This window comes from Canis lupus, chromosome 15 (genome assembly GCF_048164855.1).
Source record: "Canis lupus baileyi chromosome 15, mCanLup2.hap1, whole genome shotgun sequence".
NCBI lineage: Eukaryota > Metazoa > Chordata > Mammalia > Carnivora > Canidae > Canis > Canis lupus.
Window position 1 is genome coordinate 45,617,865 of NC_132852.1, and position 20,326 is coordinate 45,638,190.

Below are 20,326 nucleotides of genomic sequence, written 5' to 3' on the forward strand. Positions count from 1 at the left end.
TAAAAAATGTCATTGTTTAAGTACATTTGCTGAGGTAAGATAAATTGTTTAATTGTGTTTATCTACTATATGTAGCATCTGCACAGGGCCAACGCTGAACTGGATGCTTTCATAGATATTTGCATTTATTTTTCTGTAGACAGCAGCACCATGGAGATCTGATAATTGAGGAAAGAAAAATTTAAAAGATCTGTGAGAAGTTGGGGAACTTGGATGTCTGGGTCTATTTAATGCAGGGTGAAGGCAGTAACTTAGTGTGTGGGCATCTTATAATAGTAGTGTAGTGACCCACACTCGTGATGTGGTGAACAGTATAGAGACCCACACTCACAATGTGGCAGTGTGGTGAGTAGGTTAGTGACCCACACTCACGACGTGGTGAATGGTATAGTGACCCACACTCGTGATGCGGTGAACAGGATATGACCCACACTCAAGTGGTGAATGGTATAGTGACCCACACTCAATGATGCGGTGAATAGTATAGTGACCCGCACTCGTGATGTGGTGAGTGGGTTAGTGACCCATAATCATGATGTGGTGAACGGTCTACTGACCCACACTCATGATCCGGTGAACAGTATAGTGACCCACTCACGATGTGAACAGTATAGTGATCCACACTTGTGGTGCTCTTGGGATTTGGAGTTAATTTCATTTGAGCTGCATATTGATTGAAGCGGTTCAAGTGTTGTGTGATAGAGAATTTAAATACTGAGCCACTCTTAGTGATTGATGTGCACCCTTGGTGTGGGATGAAGCGGAATAGAGGTGTATATGTAGCTTATTTGCTATTCGTTCTCTTTGTCTTAAAGTATTGTATAATGTCCTTTATATTTTATGTAAAGATACCAAATAAAATCTTACAGTAATATTTAAATTAAGTGACTAAAACCTCAATTTTTGTGGAATAAATAATCAGTTCTTCAGTGATTCTCAAACTTAGGTGTATCAGAATTACCTAGAGGGCTTGTTAAAACAGATTACTGGACACCACTGCAAGAGTTTTTGATTCAGTGGGTCTTGGTTGTGATAAGATATTTTGCATTTCTAAAAGTGCCCAGATGATGCATTTGGAAAGGGCTGACTGCTTCAGTGTGATACAGGGTGCCATTGTGTGTCTACATGTCAGAGTTGGTTTTGGGAGTTTACATCATATTAGTGTTAATACGCTTCCTGTTTATTTATCTACTTCTTTTCACTTCAACCATTTTAGGCACTTGTTGGGCTCATCATCGTTGTGTGGAGTGGTCACTAGGAGTGTGCCAGATGGAGGAACCATTGTTAGTAAATGTGGATAAAGCTGTTGTCTCAGGGAGCACAGAAGTAAGTAGATGTAACAAATATTTAATTAAGTCATGGCTTTGTAATATTTACTTTAATCAACATAAAGGTTCACTTGAAAGAATTATTTATTAAATTATTACTATAACGTAAAAACACTTAAAATAGGAATTTTTAATTTTATATCCAAGAGTAGTTTGTGCAAGCCACTGTAATATATATGTTAGGCTGTGCAATAAATGTAAATCTTAGAAACAAATATTTTACATTTAAAACAGAAATTAAAAATTTTAGAAATGAGAATTACTATATTTACAAATTCATGTGGTTACCTTTTAAGACAGAAGGATTTGATAAGGATTTAATATGAAGAGACAACATTTGATAGGTCAGAGTCCACAGTGTGGATTAGCTCTTTTTGATATTTCAAAAATTGATCCAGATATTTCTTTATAGTCGGTTGGCAGTTTAGTTCATCTTTTTGGCACCATCCCAAAGTAATATCACATACACAGCCTGCTGTCTTTTAAAATTTTCACTGAGATTTTCATGTGATTTAGAAACAAGCACAGAAATAAATGCAGCATTTACCTTCCGTTTATAAAGGAAACAAACCCTGTGAAGTGAAATTGTTTTACTGCCTACAAATTCTCTTTGATTTTTGCCAATTATATTTGGGAGAAATGAAACAGCACTTCCAAAAGAAGGTTAAAAATGGTATTTTGACCATAGAAGTTATGTGGCTTTAACAGATGGAGTACAGGTAAAACTTTCAAGTGTGGTCAAGACAGGGACTTAGATTCAAGTTAATTATTCAACTAGTATAATATTAGCTTTACTCAGATTAGTAAAGTGACATAAATTACATGGATGAGTAACTTCCACCTCAAGCTTAGTCAAATTCGAATGCTTGTTTTGGAAATGCGACATTACACTGAAATGCTTATGTCATCAAATTGTGAACAGTATAATGCATAATAGTAAAATTTTGCAGTCTGGACATACTTAGATGTCCAGATCAAGACTGTGATAGATCAGGGAATGCTCTTTCTGTCACAGACTACTTCAGAGGTAGTATTGGGTTATTTTCTGAAAGTGAAAAATATTATAGGAAAGGCAATGAACAAAGACTAAAATGAACTTTGTGGTGTTTGGAATCAGAGGAATCATTGTAGACTCATAGTTTTTAATATTTATACAAATACAGAAACACAGATGTGTGTGTACATGTCAATTACTATGTATACATATATTTCCTAGCTCTGTTCACTAAGATGGTAGTTAAAAGCTTTCCTTGCCCTGTCCTTTTTGGATAGAAGATACCATCTTTGTGTTTTAAATACTTACTGATAAATATTTAAACGGGATTTAGAGATGAACGTCCATGCTCTACTGCTGGAAGAGAAATCAAGGGCCTAAGGGATCTGCATTCCTTCTCGCTTTATGGAGACATTACAATAGAGTGGGCCAGAGCAGTGGAATGCAGATGGAGGACCAGAGTAGATGAAGTGGTGAGATCCCAAGGGGAGCTGGTGGCTCATGTCAGACCTTTACATCTTCACTAGGTTAAATCAGTCCAGACTTAATGGTGGTGTCTGTCAGTTGTCCGTTGCCATTTTCTAGTTTTTGTTTCATCTTTTGGTTTTCTCCATTATCAAATAGGCACAGAACTTAGCTAGAACTTTTTTATTTGCTTGCCCCTAAGAAAAGGAGAGTTTGTCTCACTGACAGAAATTCAAACCCATAACAACACACTTGTTGATGAGTCTGTGGGGAAATAGGCACTCTTCCACTTTGCTGATAGAATGCAAATTGGTGTAAATCTTCTGGAGGGGAATTTGTTAATACCTAAAAACTAGTTATTTTGACCTTTCTAGGATTCTGTCCCAAAAATATGCCTCCAATAATCCAAAATCCTTTGCTATTAGAAGTTAATAATTGCAGCATTGTTTAATTTGCAAAATATTAGAAACAACCTAAGTGGTCACGCATACTAGAATGGTTGAATAAACTATGGTTTGGTTCATACAGTGAAATATTGTGTGTGTAAAAATACAGTGAGAAATAGCTCTGTGAAATGACGTGAAGTTGGTTCCAACATGTATTTTTAAATGAAAAAAGAGTGCAAAAGACCATTTGTGATGTGCATCCTTTCATGTAAGAAAATATATCTGCATATGGTCATTTTGGAAAAGAAATACAGCAAGGATAAACAAGAAACTGAAGAGATTGGTTACCTGTGGCAGGTGGGTGGGAAAGAAGTGGAAATGGGAATGGGACTGATGTAGTTTGGATGAGGTGTGATAGACACTCTCAGATGTATCTCTCCGTATAGCTCTGACTCTTAGAATCATAGGCATGTTTCACGTACCCTTTAGATAAGCATTTACAGCTATCTAGGATATGGAGGAATCCAAAAAGGAATACCAAGATTCATACTAAAGGGGATAGGGAAGAAAAGAGCTAACCTGAGTAACTGGCAAACAATATCTTGACTGGTTAGCTGGAAAGCTAAAGACAAAAAAGCATTGCACAAACATGCTGTAACCCAGTGAGTAAATGTATTTCTCACAGGGGTTATGGATTCATAATACTGAAACCACTTTATGTGTTTACTGTAAATGAACAAATAAGTAAATGTATAGTTGATAATGAGAGCTAGATTTTTCAATTTTGGAGAAAGGAGCTACAGATAAGGAAAGGCTAAAATGAATTTTGTGGTGTTGAAATGGAATCAGAAGTATCAGTATAAAGTCATGGTTTTTAATATTTATATAGACAGATAAAGAAATACAGATATGTGTATATGCACGAGGCAGTATGCTTACACATAATTCCTCGTTCTGTCCTCTGTGAGGGCCTGATGTAGTGACCCCTAGTAGCAGTGAGCACAGATCTTGGTGCCCAGATCTTGGTTTCTAACTACTGTTCTCCAATAAAAGGAACTAGGATTCCTTGAGAAGTAGTTCATGGTATGGGGAGAATACAAACTGAGGTGCCAAAAAGTAAGGAAGTGCTCAAAAAGAGGAAGACTTGTGGAAAACACAGGATCCAACCTGAAGGAGCTCCTAAGAGCTGGACCAATTTGAGACACAACAAAAAATAAAGATAGTATTGGGTTTTCATCCACAGAATAAAGTAAGTACACGAGTCCATTCTGATATGAATGGATGAATGAACAAATGAATGAATAGCTTAAGTCAGGTCATTGCTCCTCTACCTACCACACTTCAGTACTGGACTCCCATTTCATTCAGAGAAAGAAAAAAAAAAAAAAACCAGTGCTCACTACGTGACGTGGCTCTCCATGATCTTCATCACCTCCACAAGTACTTCTAAGATATCGGTCACTCACTGACTCTGCCCCTCATTTGCTTCCCCCAACCATACCAGCCTCCTTCGTCTTCCTCAGATGCACCAGACTTATGTTCCCTCTGGGCCTTGGCACTTCCAGTTCCCTCTCTGTTGAATTTCTTCTTAGATGTATGCCTGACTTTTATTCAAGACTTGCCTTATGAGTGAGGGTTCTGCTTCACTTCTTACTGAAAATTTCAAGGGTTTCGTTCTCAAATAATGTCTCTGATCTATGGTTTTTTCCTTTGTACTTGTTCCCATCTAACATAGTATATATATTTACTTCATAATCTTGTTAATCTTTCCTTACTCAAGTGATAGTGCCATTCTGACAAGGATCTTTGTCTGTTTTGGTCATTCCTAAATAGATTATTTGTAGCCTAGATGAATAGCACTAGAGGTTGTTCATGGAATCATTCATAGTTACAGGAAAAGTCCAAAGTGCCAGAGTGTTAACTGAGGTCACTAATATAGTTAATTTTAGGAAAGTGAATGAAATTATAATTGTCTAAAAAGAAGTCCCTAAGATAAAGTTTAACAATTCTACATAAGGACGATGACAATGAAAATGTTTGCTATCTCAAAAATGTTCTCTAGGGGCAACGTATGTAAAAGTGCTGTTGAACTTGGAATGCAGTTTTATTTTACCAAAAGACAGATGTTCTAAATTTGTTGACCTTTATTTTGATGACATGTGGCTGAATGTATTATAATACCTACCTCAAAGAAAATAAACATTTCATCTGCCTGTTCAAGGTAAAGGTGACATTTCAGCAGTGAGAATGTAATGACTTTTCAAAGAAACATGTGCTGAGGGTTGAGCATCTTGAAAATGGATGTTTGGAACTATTTCTATTTGATATTTTATTGCTAGAAACAATGAAAGTTTGTAAAAAACAAAAATTTCTCAGATTTGCCAGAAAATTTTGGACACAATTTTCAGTTCTATTTAAAATATTCTGAAGAATTTTAGTATGTTTCAAACCCATTTGTTAAAAATTTTAAAAATTAATATTTCTTGCTTATGGAAGGTGAAAATTCACTAGCTAAATTTTGATAATTTTGGTAGAGATTGAAAAATAGTTTTGCAAATGATGTACTACTTCTTTTTAGATCTCCTTATTTTTGTGAGAAACATTTGTTTTTAACTTATGACAGGTAGTGAAATAAATTCAAGTTAGCATCAGGCCTTTCAACTTAAGAAGGTGGAGGAGAAAAAAAAAGAAGATGAAGGAGAACAAGATACAAAGGTCACATGGAGGGGTTGTAGTGTTCTCTAAACTTTTTTTTTTTTTTTTTTTTTTTTTTATATGATAGTCACAGAGAGAGAGAGAGAGAGAGGCAGAGACACAGACAGAGGGAGAAGCAGGCTCCATGCACTGGGAACCTGATGTGGGATTCGATCCCGGGTCTCCAGGATCGCGCCCTGGGCCAAAGGCAGGCGCTAAACCGCTGCGCCACCCAGGGATCCCCTTCTCTAAACTTTTTGATTGTGCACATCTTTTAATAAGAAACATTTGAGCCTGCGTCCTTATTATGCAGTCTCACTAGAATATGTGTTTCTCCTTTATGACACTTCACCAACGTTTGTAAATTTACATTGTTGCTGTGAATCTTTTAATTTTGGTTGCCCCCACTAGGGCTGTGAACACCATGAGTGCATGGATAATATCTGTATTGGTATATCATTTATTTATCTCTAGTGTCTAGCAAAGTACCTGGAACACAAACAAGAGAGTCACTTACCAGATAAATGTATGCATGGATGAAATATGCCAACGAAGGGTAGTTAGCTTGAATGGAGAGGGAAATGCTACTGGCACCTAGTGGCTGCTGCTAAACACCCAGCCATGTCCAGGCCAGCCTCCTACGGCAAAGAATTACCTAGCTCAGAATGTCAGTAGTGCAGAGGTTGAGAAATTCTGGTTTAATTAATATTATTCCTATTTAAAAATTAATATGTTTTATATAATTTCCTCAAGTTTAATTTTTATTTTTTTATTTCTGAATTATTTTATTTGAGAAGGTGGGAAGGACAGATGGGGCTGAGTCCTGAGTCCTTATAATTTCCTCAGTTTTTAAATGGCATTCTTTATCAAATGGTTGAGTTTTTCTAGAACTTTCCTCAGATTGTTTTTAGTTTTTCCAGGAGGAACTTTATTTTGCTAGATTAAAGAATATGCTATGCTGTGAACCTATGTTTTAGAAAAAGTAATAGTGTTTTCTTTTAAATTCTTCTTTGGATCCCTGGAGATGCTGCCAACATCTTGGAGATCTGGATAATTTGGATATTACCGATGGAATAGTTTAATTCTGAATGCTACAGATGTTTGATCATTTATTTACCTAAAGCCCCCTTTCCCTGCACTCTGCCCATTGCCCTCCAAAAGATATTACTGGTAAACTTCCAACACATATTTCTGTTCTTTTAACTACTTCTGAGTCAGATGTTCAGTGTTTTATTCTATAAATAAAACATTAAAAATTACTTATGTTATCTCCCTACTTAGAATTGATAATTTCTTATGTTTTCTCCACCTACCTCCTGCCACAACCCCATATTGAAATTTTATTGTATTATACTGATTTTGTGCCAGGTGTCTTGTATAAAACCGACTTAGTCCTGTGAGAAGATTTACAAGATTTTTATATTTTAGGTTCTTTTGGAGACTGTAAAAGAACAAAAATAGCTTCTTTATCATAAGGTGGATGGCAGTACACAATGTGAATGTAGATAAGCAGTGTAATGTAAATGTAATTTTGGTAAAAAAAAAATTTTTTTTAAACAGTATATGGTGGAAGTCTCTCCACATCTGTCTTGTAAGCAATTGGGAGTAGGTTTATATAAGATCATTTAGATATTGGACTGCATATTTATGTAAGGTGATTTGCAGGTGCCTATAATGTTGTCCAATACTGTTATTTTTTATATAATCCTAGTAATGTAAGTGTAAAGAAATCATCAAGTTATATATTCTTCATTTTGCCTTATAGTTTTTAAAAAATATTTTATTTATTCATAAGAGAGAGAGAAAAAAAGAGAGAGACGCAGAGACACAGGCAGAGGGAGAAGCAGGCTCCATGCCGGGAGACTGACGCGGGACCCTATCCCGGGTCTCCAGGCCTGCCTGGGCTGAAGGCAGGCGCCAAATAATCTTAATGTTTGTGCTGGGGGCCCATGAGAATGCCTCCTCATTGGAGACTCACTAGAAGCACTAAAGGGATTCACCATAAAGTTGTAATTGTGGGTAAAATTTACTGCTGTGATATGTTGAGGATATATAATATAAGGATCTCAATGGAAGAAGATATTGACAGGGTCTGGAGGAATTCATGTACAGCCTTCCTTAGGTGCTCATCCTCCTGTGGAGGAGTTACACAGGGCACCCTCTTCTCTTTGCAATGAAAATGCAACAATATATGTGTGATGCTCCTGCCCTGAGAAGCTCAAGGTCTTTGCTGGCAGCTAGTCAGATAGGCACCCTCTGCCTAGCATGTACCAGAAGGAAAGTCACATTGTTTGAACAGATAGTCTAGGCACAGTAAACTACTCTTATCACTGCAGGAACTATGGCAACCCTTCCAAAATTCAGGTTCCTTGAGACCAACTGTGCAAACAGGCCTTTCTACGGAGAGTAGTCTCAGGACTGCTATGTTAACCCTTTTTTGCACAATGCTAAAATTGTATTGTGTATCAACTAACATTTCTGCCATCAGGACCTTAGTAGGTACACATTATAGGGAGGCTGTGAGAGGTGCTCTAGTGGTTATATAGAACTATGTAACTTTGATCAGAGGAAAGATGCTTATAAGTATACTTTTGACTCTAACAGAAAAGTCCTATGTTTTATTCTGAAATCTACTTTGTCTTCTATTAATATATTCACTGCAGCTTTCTTTTGACTAATCTAAGCATGGTATATCTTAGTCCATCCTTTTATTTTAACCTCTTTGTGCCTTTATAATTAATATGTTTTTTGCAGGCAGTGGTTTTGCGTTTTAAAATCTAACCTAATAGGGACACCTGGGTGGCTCAGTGGTTGAGCATTTGCCTTTGGCCCAGGGCCTGATCTTGGAGACCCAGGATCCAGTCCCACATCGGGCTCCCTGCACAGAGCCTGCTTCTCCCTCTTCCTGTGTCTCTGCCTCTCTGTCTCTCATGAATAAATAAATAAAATCTTAAAAAAAAAAACCTAACCTAATAGTCTCTGCTTTTATTCTTTTTTTTAAATTCTTCTCTGACCTCCACTTCTTTTTTTTTTAAGATAGATTTATTTATTTATTTATTTATTTATTTATTTATTTATTTATTTATTTATGAGAGAGAGGCAGAGACACAGAAGGAGAAACAGGCTCCATGCAAGGAGCCCGATGTGGGATTCGATCCAGGGACTCCAGGATCATGCCCCAGGCTGAAGGCAGCTGCTAAACCTCTGAGCCACCCAGGGATCCCAGTCTCTGCTTTTATAATGGGAGTGTTTAGGGCATGTATATTTAATGTGATTAAGTCTTCCTTTCTTTCCCCCGTTTGTTTCTGTCTGTTCTTTGTTTCATTTTCTTACATTCTTTTGGATTGAATATTTTTTTTATTCCATTTTATCTCCTTTTTGGATTATTACCTCTAACTTGTCTGTTATTCTGTTGGTTGCTTTAGGGTTTATAGTATACATCTTTTACTTACTTACTGATATTATAGTTTCATATATAATAAAAGTGCTTTTGTTTCCTCTCATGAAATTTGTGCTATTGCTGTCATGTATTTGACTTTTACATCTGTTACAAACACCGTAAGATACTGGTTTTTAAAAAAGATCTATCTATCTATCTATCTATCTATCTATCTGAGAAGGAGAGAACACACGTGGTGGTGGAAGGGCAGAGGGAGAGGGAGAGAAAGTCTTAAGCAAACTCTCCATTGAGTGAGGAGCCCAATGCCAGGCTCAGTCTCATGACCCTGAGATCACACCTTGAGCCGAAAACCTGACTGTGCCACCTAGGTGCCCCAAGATATTATTATTTATGATTAAGCTATCAGCTATTTCCTAAAGAGTCTTAGGTAATAAAAAAAATTAAATAGAGTTACCCCTGTGGTTACCATTTCTGATGTTCTTCATTACTTTGTGTAGATCCAGATTTTCACCTGCTGTCATGTTCCTTGGGTGTGAAGACATCCTTTAACATTTCTTGCAGTACAGGTCTGCAGATGATGGATTCTTTTAGTATTTATATACTAAAAGAATCCAGAGTGTTTTTATCTCACCTTCATTTATACTTCATATTTTATACTAAAAGAATCCAGAGTGTTTTTATCTCACCTTCATTTTTGAAACCTGTTTTTGGCAGGTACTGAATTCTAGTTGACTTTTTCCATTACTTTATTATTATTTTTTTCCCATTACCTTAAAAGAGTGGTACAGTCTTCTTGCTTGCATTGTTTCTCATGAACAGTCTGGTATCCTCTGTATTTATGTTCCTCTGTATATGTTTTTTTATCTTTGTACCCTTAATAGTATGTTCTCAGTTTTAGACAATTTGATTTTGTTTTGCCTTTATGTAATTTTCTTCATGTTTCTTGTGGTTGGGGTTTGTTGAATTTCTTGAGTCTGTGAGTGTATAGTTCTCAATATGGTTAGAAAGTTTTTGCCAATTATTTCTTCAAAAAAAATTTTTTTTTTCTTTCTGTTGTCCTGTCTTTCCTCTCTTTTGAGGACTCCATTTACCTTAATATTAGGCCATTTAAGTTTTCTCATTGCTTACTAAATAAAGCTTTTTTTCCATTTTTTTAATATTCTTTTTTCCTCTTTGTGTTTCATTTTGGTTTTTTTGTCTCCAAATTCATTTATTTTTTTCTTCTGTAATTTCTAATCTGTTAATCATATCCAATGTAATTTTCACATGAGATGTTTTTAATTTATGAAATTTGATTTGAGTCTTTATATTTTCCATATTTCTATTTAGCTTTTTGAACATAACTATCTTAATGTCTTATCTCATAATTTTAACATCCAGATTATTTCTGGGTCAGCATTTTGATTGATTATTCTGTTTAGACTGTGATGTTTTGGTCTTTGTGTATCTGGGAATTTTTATTTGTTTGTCAGGCTTTGTGAATTCTACCTTGTTGGTTACTAAGTTCTTCACAGGAGGAAATCAGAGTGCATGAGCAGAGTGAGAAGTAAAGTGAGAGGGAGAAGCAGACAAGCAAGGAGCCCTCTATGTGATGCTTGATCCCAGGATCTGAGATCATGACCTGAACCAAAAGCAGATGCTTAACCGACTGACTCACCCAGTGCCCCAAGGAAAACATTTTTTTTTATTTTTTAATTTTTATTTATTTATGATAGTCACACATAGAGAGAGAGAGAGAGGCAGAGACACAGGCAGAGGGAGAAGCAGGCTCCATGCACCAGGAGCCCGACGTGGGATTCAATCCCGGGTCTCCAGGATTGTGCCCCGGGCCAAAGGCAGGCGCCAAACCGCTGCGCCACCCAGGGATCCCAAGGAAAACATTTTTAAGTGCTTTTCTCTACCCTACTAGATTTCTACTAACATGTCATTAGTTAGAATTATCTCCTATGTTTACATCTTAAACCAATAATCAGTAAAAGTGATGGGGCAACCATTTGATTAGACCATGATGGTCCTCTGGAGCCATGGATGGTGCCTGCTTCCTCTGAAGCACATTGGTACTTAAGGGAGTGTAGATATCTGAACAAAATTGATATCCTTAGGAAGAAAGAAGGTGGAATGAATGTTTTGTAGTTAACTAACAGCGTCTATTATTGGAAATATATTTTGATTGAGTGAACTTAAAAATATTTTAAAAGGAAGAAAGATTAACATGGTGCTTAGAGGATGAGTAAGTTTACCCAGTAGGTTAACATAGGGAATTTAGACAAAGGGTCATCTTGGACAGAGTTTTGGGACATGTGAATTCTGGAAGAATGTCACATATATGAAAATGACTGGAGAATAAATAAGTAGAGTGAGGAATTAATGGGAAATGGTAATGGAAAATGTCCTTAGTTTCGCATGCCACGCTGAAGAATTTCATTAATGTAGTTTTTAAAGAAGAGAGTTTGGAGAAGATTTTTTAAAGATTAGGAGATCTTAGCCCTCCTATCCTTTTGTAGTTAAATTTGAGAGGTTTCCTTAAAGACAAAAATATTTAGGATTACTGTTTTAATTTAAGGTCAATGAATGTAAGTTTCTGAATTTAGATACTATGTGTGAAAGATAAAGACAGAATGTTGTTGATATAGAATTAATTACATTTGATGAAAGAAGAGTTGAAAATGTCTTTAGTTTCAAGCCTCATCATGAGGGAGAATCAGGAGTTTTGCTTTGGGTGGGCTGAGCCTAAAACCCCATGAAAAATCTTTGGACTGAGTGTTGGGGTTGGAATTACAGTTTTCCTAACTAGCAGTGATAGCAAAGCAAACTGCTAAACAAGAGGAGAAAAGAAGGTGGAAGATTGACCCTCTGGTCAATATTCAAAGGAAGAAGTCCTTGAAAAGATGAATGTGACATATTATAAAAGTTATAGGAAGTTTACTAGGAATTACTGAGTCTGGATTAATATACTTCAGGATATAGGGCTGATCAAATGTGTGTGTGTTTTTTTAAAGATTTTATTTATTCATGAAAGACAGAGAGAGGGAGGCAGAGATGCAGGCAGAGGGAGAAGCAGCCTCCATGCTGGGAACCCGACACGGGACTCGATCCCAGGACTCCAGGATCACGCCCTGGACCAAAGGCGGGCGCTAAACCGCTGAGCCACCCAGGGATCCCTGTCAAATGTGTTTGTATATTATAATGTTTTTTTCTTTTAAAGATTTTATTTATTCACGAGAGACACACAGAGAGAGAGGCAGAGACATAGGCAGAGGGAGAAGCAGGCTCCACTCAGGTATCCTGATGTGGAACTCAATCCTGGGACTTCAGGATCACGCCCTGGGCCGAAGGCAGGCGCTAAACCTCTAAGCCACCCAGGGATCCCCATACTATAATGTTTTAAAAAATACTTTCTAAATCATAATTATTATATTTAATGGGCAAGAATCAGGAATCTTGTTTTCTAAATCTGAATTCTTGATTTCTCGCTAACATTGTTAGATAATGTCTCGTGACATCTTCACCAAATCATACTACCTGTTATTACTCAGTTTCTTTATTTTGCATAGTAAGAAATTATCTTTTAGTCTAACATGTAAGGCTATAAGGAAGACATTAGAGATCTATTATGGGTTATTTTGTTAGAATACTAAGTAATAAAGTATGGATATAGCAAGAAAATCTAAGATTTGACCTTAGAATGCCATTAGGTATACCTATACCTGAAAATTGATGTATTTGTTTCCTTATACCTTAGCAATTTGATTCTTAATTATTATTATTATTATTTTTTTACAAATTAAATTGGGTAGAGCTAAGGAAACTGAAAATTTCTGTTTTAGAGAATTAAGAGTTTGATATGCCTCTTTGGTAAAAGATAGTTAAATTTGGAAGGCTCATTCAGTGAAGATGTCCTTGACTTTAGTTTTTTTCTCAATAGAAGTCATAATTCTTTTTAAATCTTTTTTTAAATTAAGTTGAATTTAAAGAAATGAATTTACTTTTGTGATGAGATGAGTGGTATTCTTTGATACTATAAAGAGCCCCTTTGATTTGGGGGTGGAAAATGCCCTGAGCTTAAAAATATTAATATGTTTTTGAAGGCTGTGTAGGAAACTGGTAAAATTCTTTGGCTCTACAGAATTTCTCCTGTATGACTCTATATAGGGCCACTTTCCATTTTATATCCCTTCAGAAAGTTTTGAATTTTGAACTTTGATAATACATTCATGTTAAAAATTAAAACAATCACAGTAGTTTCTTTCTTTTTTTAAAAAATTTTATTTATTGGGATCCCTGGGTGGCTTAGCCGGTCAGCGCCTGCCTTTGGCCCGGGGCATGGTCCTGGGGTCCCGGGATCAAGTCCTGCGTCACCTCCCAGCATGGAGCCTGATTCTCCTCTGCCTGTGTCTTAGCCTCTCTCTCTCTCTCTCTGTCTATCATGAATAAATAAAATCTTTTAAAAATTTATTTATTTATTTATTTATTTATTTGAGAGAGAGAGAGAGTCTGAGATAGCTAGAGAGAGCACAAGCAGGTAAGAGAGGGAGAAGCAGACTTCCCACTGAGCAGGGAGCCCGATGTAGGGCTCCGTCCCAGGACCCTGGATCATGACCTGAGCTGAAGACAGACACTTCGACTGTGTATGTTGACTGTGCTCAGTCGACACACCGACTGAGCCACCCAGGTGCCCCACTTACAGTAGTTTCTAATGTGTCCTTAAAAATATATTTCAAAAGTTCATTTCTGTAATTTTCCCCTAACATTTAGGTGCTTTTGATTTTTACTTATTGTGTCATATAGGAGTCCAGTGTCCTTTTCTCACATATGAGAGCCAGTTGTTACTACATTATCTATTGAAACCCCTTTTGTTTCTTCCATGTATTTGACAGATAACTTCTGTTATCTAGCATATGTTCAGTGTATGGGTGGATTGTTTTTTAAGATCTCTATTTGCATATTTATATATCCTAGTGACAGCATCATGCTACAATAATTACTATAGCTTTCTAATAAGTTTCAGTATCTGTTAGGGCAAATATTTTACTTCCACCTCCATGTATAGCACAGAAACTTATATTAGATCAGCTCTCCAACTGAGAACAACTGGAAGAGTTGGATAAAATATTTTTTCAAAGAAACATTTAAAGGCATTAGAGGACTGTCTGAGAGGTGAGGATTTGAGGGAGTGAGAGTGCAAAGGGAAAGATTAAGCCTTGAGGTCGGTCTGATGTTAATTTCCCTTTTCCCCTGGAGGCATTATCCAGTTTATAAAAGACTAGCTGAGAAGTTGGAAAACTGAGAAGAGATTCTGACAGTCTGTAGAGTTGGCTCAGCGGTTTAGCGCTGCTGTCAGCTCAGGGCCTGATCCTGGAGACCTGGGATCGAGTCCCACATCGGGCTCCCCGCATAGAGCCTGCTTCTTCCTCTGCCTGTGTCTCCACCTCTCTCTCTCTCTCTCTCTCTCTCTACCTCTCATGAATAAATAAATATAAAATCTTAAAAAAAAAAAAGATTAACAAATTATGGCCCATGGATCAAATCCAGTCCACTACCTATGTTTATAAGCCCCACAGGCCAAGATAGTTTTTACTTTTTATTTTTTAAGTAGGCTCCACATCCAATGGGAGCCCAACATAGGGCTTGAACTCATGAACCTGAGCTCAAGACCTGAGCTTTGATCAAGTTAGACACATGGAAGCCTGGGTGGCTCAGCGGTTGAGCACCTGCCTTTGGCCCAGAGTGTGATCCCGGAGTCCTGGGATTGGATCCCACGTCGGGCTCCCTGCGTGGAGCCTGCTTCTCCCTCTGCCTATATCTCTGCCTCTTTCTCTGTGTCTTTCATGAATAAATTTTAAAAAATATTTTAAAAAAATGAGTTAGACACAACTGACTGGGTCCTCCAAGTGCCTCAGTCTTTATATTTATATTTTTTATTTTAATTTTAATTTTTTTAGTTTTTATATTTTTAAATAGTTAAAAAATTAAAACAATATCTTTAAAATACATGAAGATCATCTGAAATTCAAAGTTTTGTATTTGTAAATGACGTTTTATTGGAACCAAAGCCACACATTAATTTGTATATTATCTATGGTTTCTTTGTGCTACATTGACAGAATTGAGTTGTAGGTGCAGAGACCACCTGCTTTGCATTGCTGTGGTTATACTGTAAATCACAGCAACATAATTATAGTTCATCAGTGTTTGCCACATGTATTGTCCTAGCATCTTAATTTTTTTTATTACTGGTACATACTTAGCGTGTTCAGAGAAGAGGGGAAAAGTGGGTTTCATATGCTTTTGAGGCATAATGGAATAAATTCCATTGTTATCAAATTAGATGGCATAGAATTCTATTTATTTACTTATTTTTGAAGATTTTATTTATTCATGAGAGAGAGAGGGGCAGACACAGGCAGAGGGAGAAGCAGACTCCCTGAGGGGGCCTCATGTGGGACTCGATCCCAGGACCCCGGGATCATGCCCTGAGCCAAAGGCAGACACTCAGCCACTGAGCCACCCAGGTGTCCCTAGAATTATATTTATTATGCTGGGACACTGAGCGGGGGGAAAAGAGTACAATATATATATCAACCTCACCAGATGGACCACTCATCACACTATTCCTAACTCATAAAAAGGTAATGATCAGAAAGAATAGTAAATTAAAATGGACTATCTCATCATGATAGAAATTCCTCACAAAAGTGAAAAATGAAAATGAGATTAAAACTAAAGTAAATTTCTAGGTGGCTCATTTGTTATCTAAGCACAGAAAGCCATTTATCCAAGATGAGACAAATGTGTGCACAGAAAATAAACTTAACCTTTGAATAAGAATAGTTTTAAAAATTGAGGACATTACGAGCAATATCAATAGTCATTTTAGAAATGAGTCAAATGATTTTTGAGGTTTTCCTAGGCTGCTGATGTGTCAGTAGATGTTGCAGTACTTCTTGGTTTTTTATTATAAAGGTCAATGATGAGCTTAAGTCACTGAAGATTTGGGTTTTATGAATTATCTGCATGAAACAATTACAAAATATTTTCAAAGAAGTTGAGAAAAAAACTAATCCATTACAACCTGAAGTGGAATCTGCTAAGATGTGTTACAATTAAGAGTTGTGAAAATAAGCATAGAGCAGGAAAAGGGTTTTTTTGAACAAATTTATAAACCTGCATAATGGTATTTAAAAGTCTGTGTGTATTCATTACATTTATCCATCAGCTGATACTTTGCAGAAAACATTTAATCTGTCGTGGTTTATTAAACTAATGTTGTTAATGGTGAATATCATTTGGTCTTGGCAGATGTCAGTCAGTCTCTCAATTCTAGGAATTTTTCTTAGAAATAGAAGCTGAAAATACTGAAATGCCTTACTATGCAGCAATTTGATGACTTACCAATGGTAACGTTTTATTGCAAAATTTTGAATTTAGGGTTGAGATTAATTTTTTTCCAAGTGAGAAGATTACCCTCAACCTCTAGTCAAATACTTAATGGATTTGAAAGTTAACTTTTGCTGCAGAATTGATAGTATTTCCTGATGATTTGAACTTAAAATTATAAAGCAAATCACTGTTTTTATGTGAAACTTACATTGTGGTAAAGTCCTTCTACAACAGTTAGTGTTAATTTGAATCAGAAGTAATGTCAAGCTACATATTTATATGCTTTTTCATGCTATCACAATTTAAAATAAGCAGCATCTCCATTTCCACATAAATTTGATACAGAAACATTTTCTAAGCTCAAACTACAGTTCAGTAGCAGTTTTTGGACCTCGAGGCAAGCACAAAGGAAATTTTCAAATTTCAAAATCCATTTAACTCTGTAATTGAGGAACTTCAACCTCTCCTTTAATTTAAAGTGATTATTCTGCAATTTAATGGCATGCTAAAAGCAAAGATCAAAAGATTTTAATAAAATTTTATAAATGCTTTTCAAAGATGAATATGCTTTGATAAAATTATATGCTTCTGTATTGATATGAGTATTTGGCAGTACCTCTGTGTGAAAAGATTTTTTTCAAAGATTGATATGTAAAATAAAATTTTATTGTATATCATAATGAACAGGTGAACATTTTACTGTCAGTTTTGATGATAGAAGAGAGTAGCTTTGAACTCCAATTACATGAAATGTTATCTTCTTTCCAAATTCCATTCTTTTCATGAGTAGCCTGTATTGCCAAAAAAAAAAAAAAAAAGAAAGAAAAAGAAAATCATGGTCAATTATTATCATATTTTTAAAAATTTTTATTTATTTATTTAGAGAGTGTGCAAGTAGGGGGTGGGACAAAAAGAGACAGAATCCCATGCAGACTATGTGCCAAGTGCAGAGCCCAACATAGAACTTGATCCCTTAGCCCTGAGATCATGACCTGAACTGAAATCAAGATTTGGATGCCTGACTGAGACACCCAAGTGCCCCAATTGTTACCATATTTTGAATAACAACAGTTACAAATTTTTTGTGAAAATTTGTTTTCTTTCTTGGTAGATAAGTACTCACATAATATCCTTGATTTTGCCTCTTGTCCCACAAAGATGTCCTTAAAATATTTATGTCCCTTTTCAGAAAAAGTTTGCTGATCCTTGAATTCTACAATATCAGAATAAAGGAGAAATGGGAAAAATTTGTCTTCTCAAAGATTTGAAAACAGGCTTCAAGTCAATTTCCGTGCAGATTGAATTAGAGTGATCTTCTCTAGCCTAAGTGCTGGTTTGAAATAAAAAATATATCCTCTCTGGTGGAAAATCACTTAGTGTCTCAAAATATCACCATAGTTAAAAAAAAAAAATTCAACAATAAGTCAAATTGCCAGGTATACTAGAAAATAAGACCAAATCACTGAAAATCAAGAGAAGGAACAAATAATGAGAAAATGGCTTGAGTTATTTTTTTGTCCTTTGCATTTCCACATAAAATTATAAAATTTTTAAAAGCTACCACAGGAGAATATGTTTACTATGTAAGTCTTAACATACAGAAAGCATTTGCTATAATGCAACAAATATGGCCAACAAAAGGAATAATTTCTAGAATACATAAAATAACTACCATAAGAAAAAGAAAGACAACCCAATAGAGAAATCACAGAGAATTTAAACAGTCTGTTTACAAAAGACATAGTCCAAATATCCAGTAAACATATGGAAAGGTGCATAATCTTATTCATAATCATGAAATGCAAATTGAAACTGCATTGAGATAGCCTTACACTCCTATCGGATCAGCAAAAATGAAGTCTGAGTGTAGACAGCATTGGGCTGGATTCGGATGATTGGGAATTCTTACTCTCTACTGTGAAAGAGTGTGAAAACTGCAAGTCATTTGGGAAAAGAAGTTGTGACAACTACTCAACTACTAAGGCTGGAGACAGCAGTTTGACTCCCACTTATATACCTTTAGAATGTAAGGTTCTCAAACTTTTTGGTCTCAGCACACCTTTTACTCTTATTTTGAAACATTGATATCTAGCTTCTTAGAAGACAGCTGAATTCTCATACCTGCTTCTGGATTCATGCTGAAATGTGCCATTTTGGTTAAAATATATGAAGTCCAGCCACAAAAAAGAGGAGGAAAAGGGAAACTTATTTTAATAGCCGCTTTAGATAATTATAAATATTGGTTAATATTGCAAAAAAACTTGATAAGTAGTTAGATTCTTCAAGGTTTGGTCCAATATGGAATCTGAAGCCTTATTGATGAGCATTTCTTTGCTCTTTAATATTATAGTCCATTTTCTTGCAATTTCCGTGGCTCTTTTACTCATGTATGATTTTATAACATTATTTTGAAATATTCCAATTAATTGAAAATAAATAACATTAATTTTGGAAAATATTGGTTCATTGAATGACCCAGATGTTCTAAATATCGATGCATTTTAATAAATAACAAAATTCATATTTGTTTTTATAACCCTGATCTCATCAGAAAAGTCTAAGTATTAGGAAGCAGTCAAGCTCACTGTGGTAGATCTATGTTTGTTAAATGTTGTCATTGGCCATAAGTGTTCTCGGTTGTTTTCCTTTGAGTTTTAGGCTGTGTTCATTTTTGTAGAACCATTTTTCAAATAAGCCTGAATAATCATCGTTTGTCAGTTTACCTTCCAGGTAAAAATTATGTTTCATGAAAAAAATAGTTATTTCAGTTTATCAACCAAATTACCACAGAAGTGTCTTTCAGAAAGCCTTCACATTTTGAAACAGCACCATTACTTAATACTTTCCCAATTTGAGTCACAAATATTTAATGGATATGTATTGGGGTACGTGGGTGGCTCAGTGGCTGAGCATCTGCCTTTGGTTCAGGTCATGATCCTGGGGTCCTGGGATCAAGTCCCGCATTGGGCTCCCTGCAGGGAGCCTGCTTCTCCCTCTGCCTGTGTTGGTTCTCTGCCTCTCTCTGTGTGTCTCAAATAAATAAATAAATAAATAAATAAATAAATAAATAAATAAATAAATAAATAAAATCTTTATTAAAAAAAGGATGTGCATTTATGGACTGAGATTTTGAAATTTAATATTTTACTGCTTCATCGGTGATATTCTTAAATGGAACTAGCATTATTTATAGTTACTGCAATTGTGAGCGATTTGAGAATGTGATGGCTGTTAGTACGGTTTGGTGCCACTGTCTTGGCTACTGCAAAGGCACCGTCAATTTTACCCACCATTGCTTTTAAACCACATGCAAATATTAGCACAGTGAGAATAGTAAATAATGTCTTATTATGAACATAGCTTTGGCCTCATGGATCCCTTGTATAAGTCTCAGAGATGTATTCACCTCACAAGTCTGTGGACCCCTCTTTGAGAACTCCTCCATTGAAAAATATCTGCACATATGTGTCAGGATACATGTATGAGAATGTATAGGGTATATTTTAAAAAATTATACTAATGATAGCTGCAAGCTGGAATCAATGTAAATTGGTAGTTAGATTAGGTTATATGCATCCAAAGGATTACTGTCTAGTAATGAAAATGCATGAACGATAGTTACAGAAATCAAATGGTTGAATCCCACAAATGTACACTGAGTTGAAGTCGCAAAAGACCC

General features: G+C 35.8%; 1 protein-coding gene across 22 annotated transcripts in view; it reads left to right on the forward strand.

Moving 5' to 3' along the window:
• Positions 1-20,326, forward strand: part of KMT2C (lysine methyltransferase 2C) — a 284,203-nt gene that overhangs the window by 124,752 nt on the left and 139,125 nt on the right. For all 22 annotated transcript variants that reach the window (XM_072776881.1, XM_072776873.1, XM_072776879.1 and 19 more), the window contains one exon: positions 1,217-1,326. In XM_072776881.1, the coding sequence (XP_072632982.1) occupies positions 1,217-1,326 (110 nt within the window). The remainder of the gene's footprint in view (positions 1-1,216; positions 1,327-20,326) is intronic.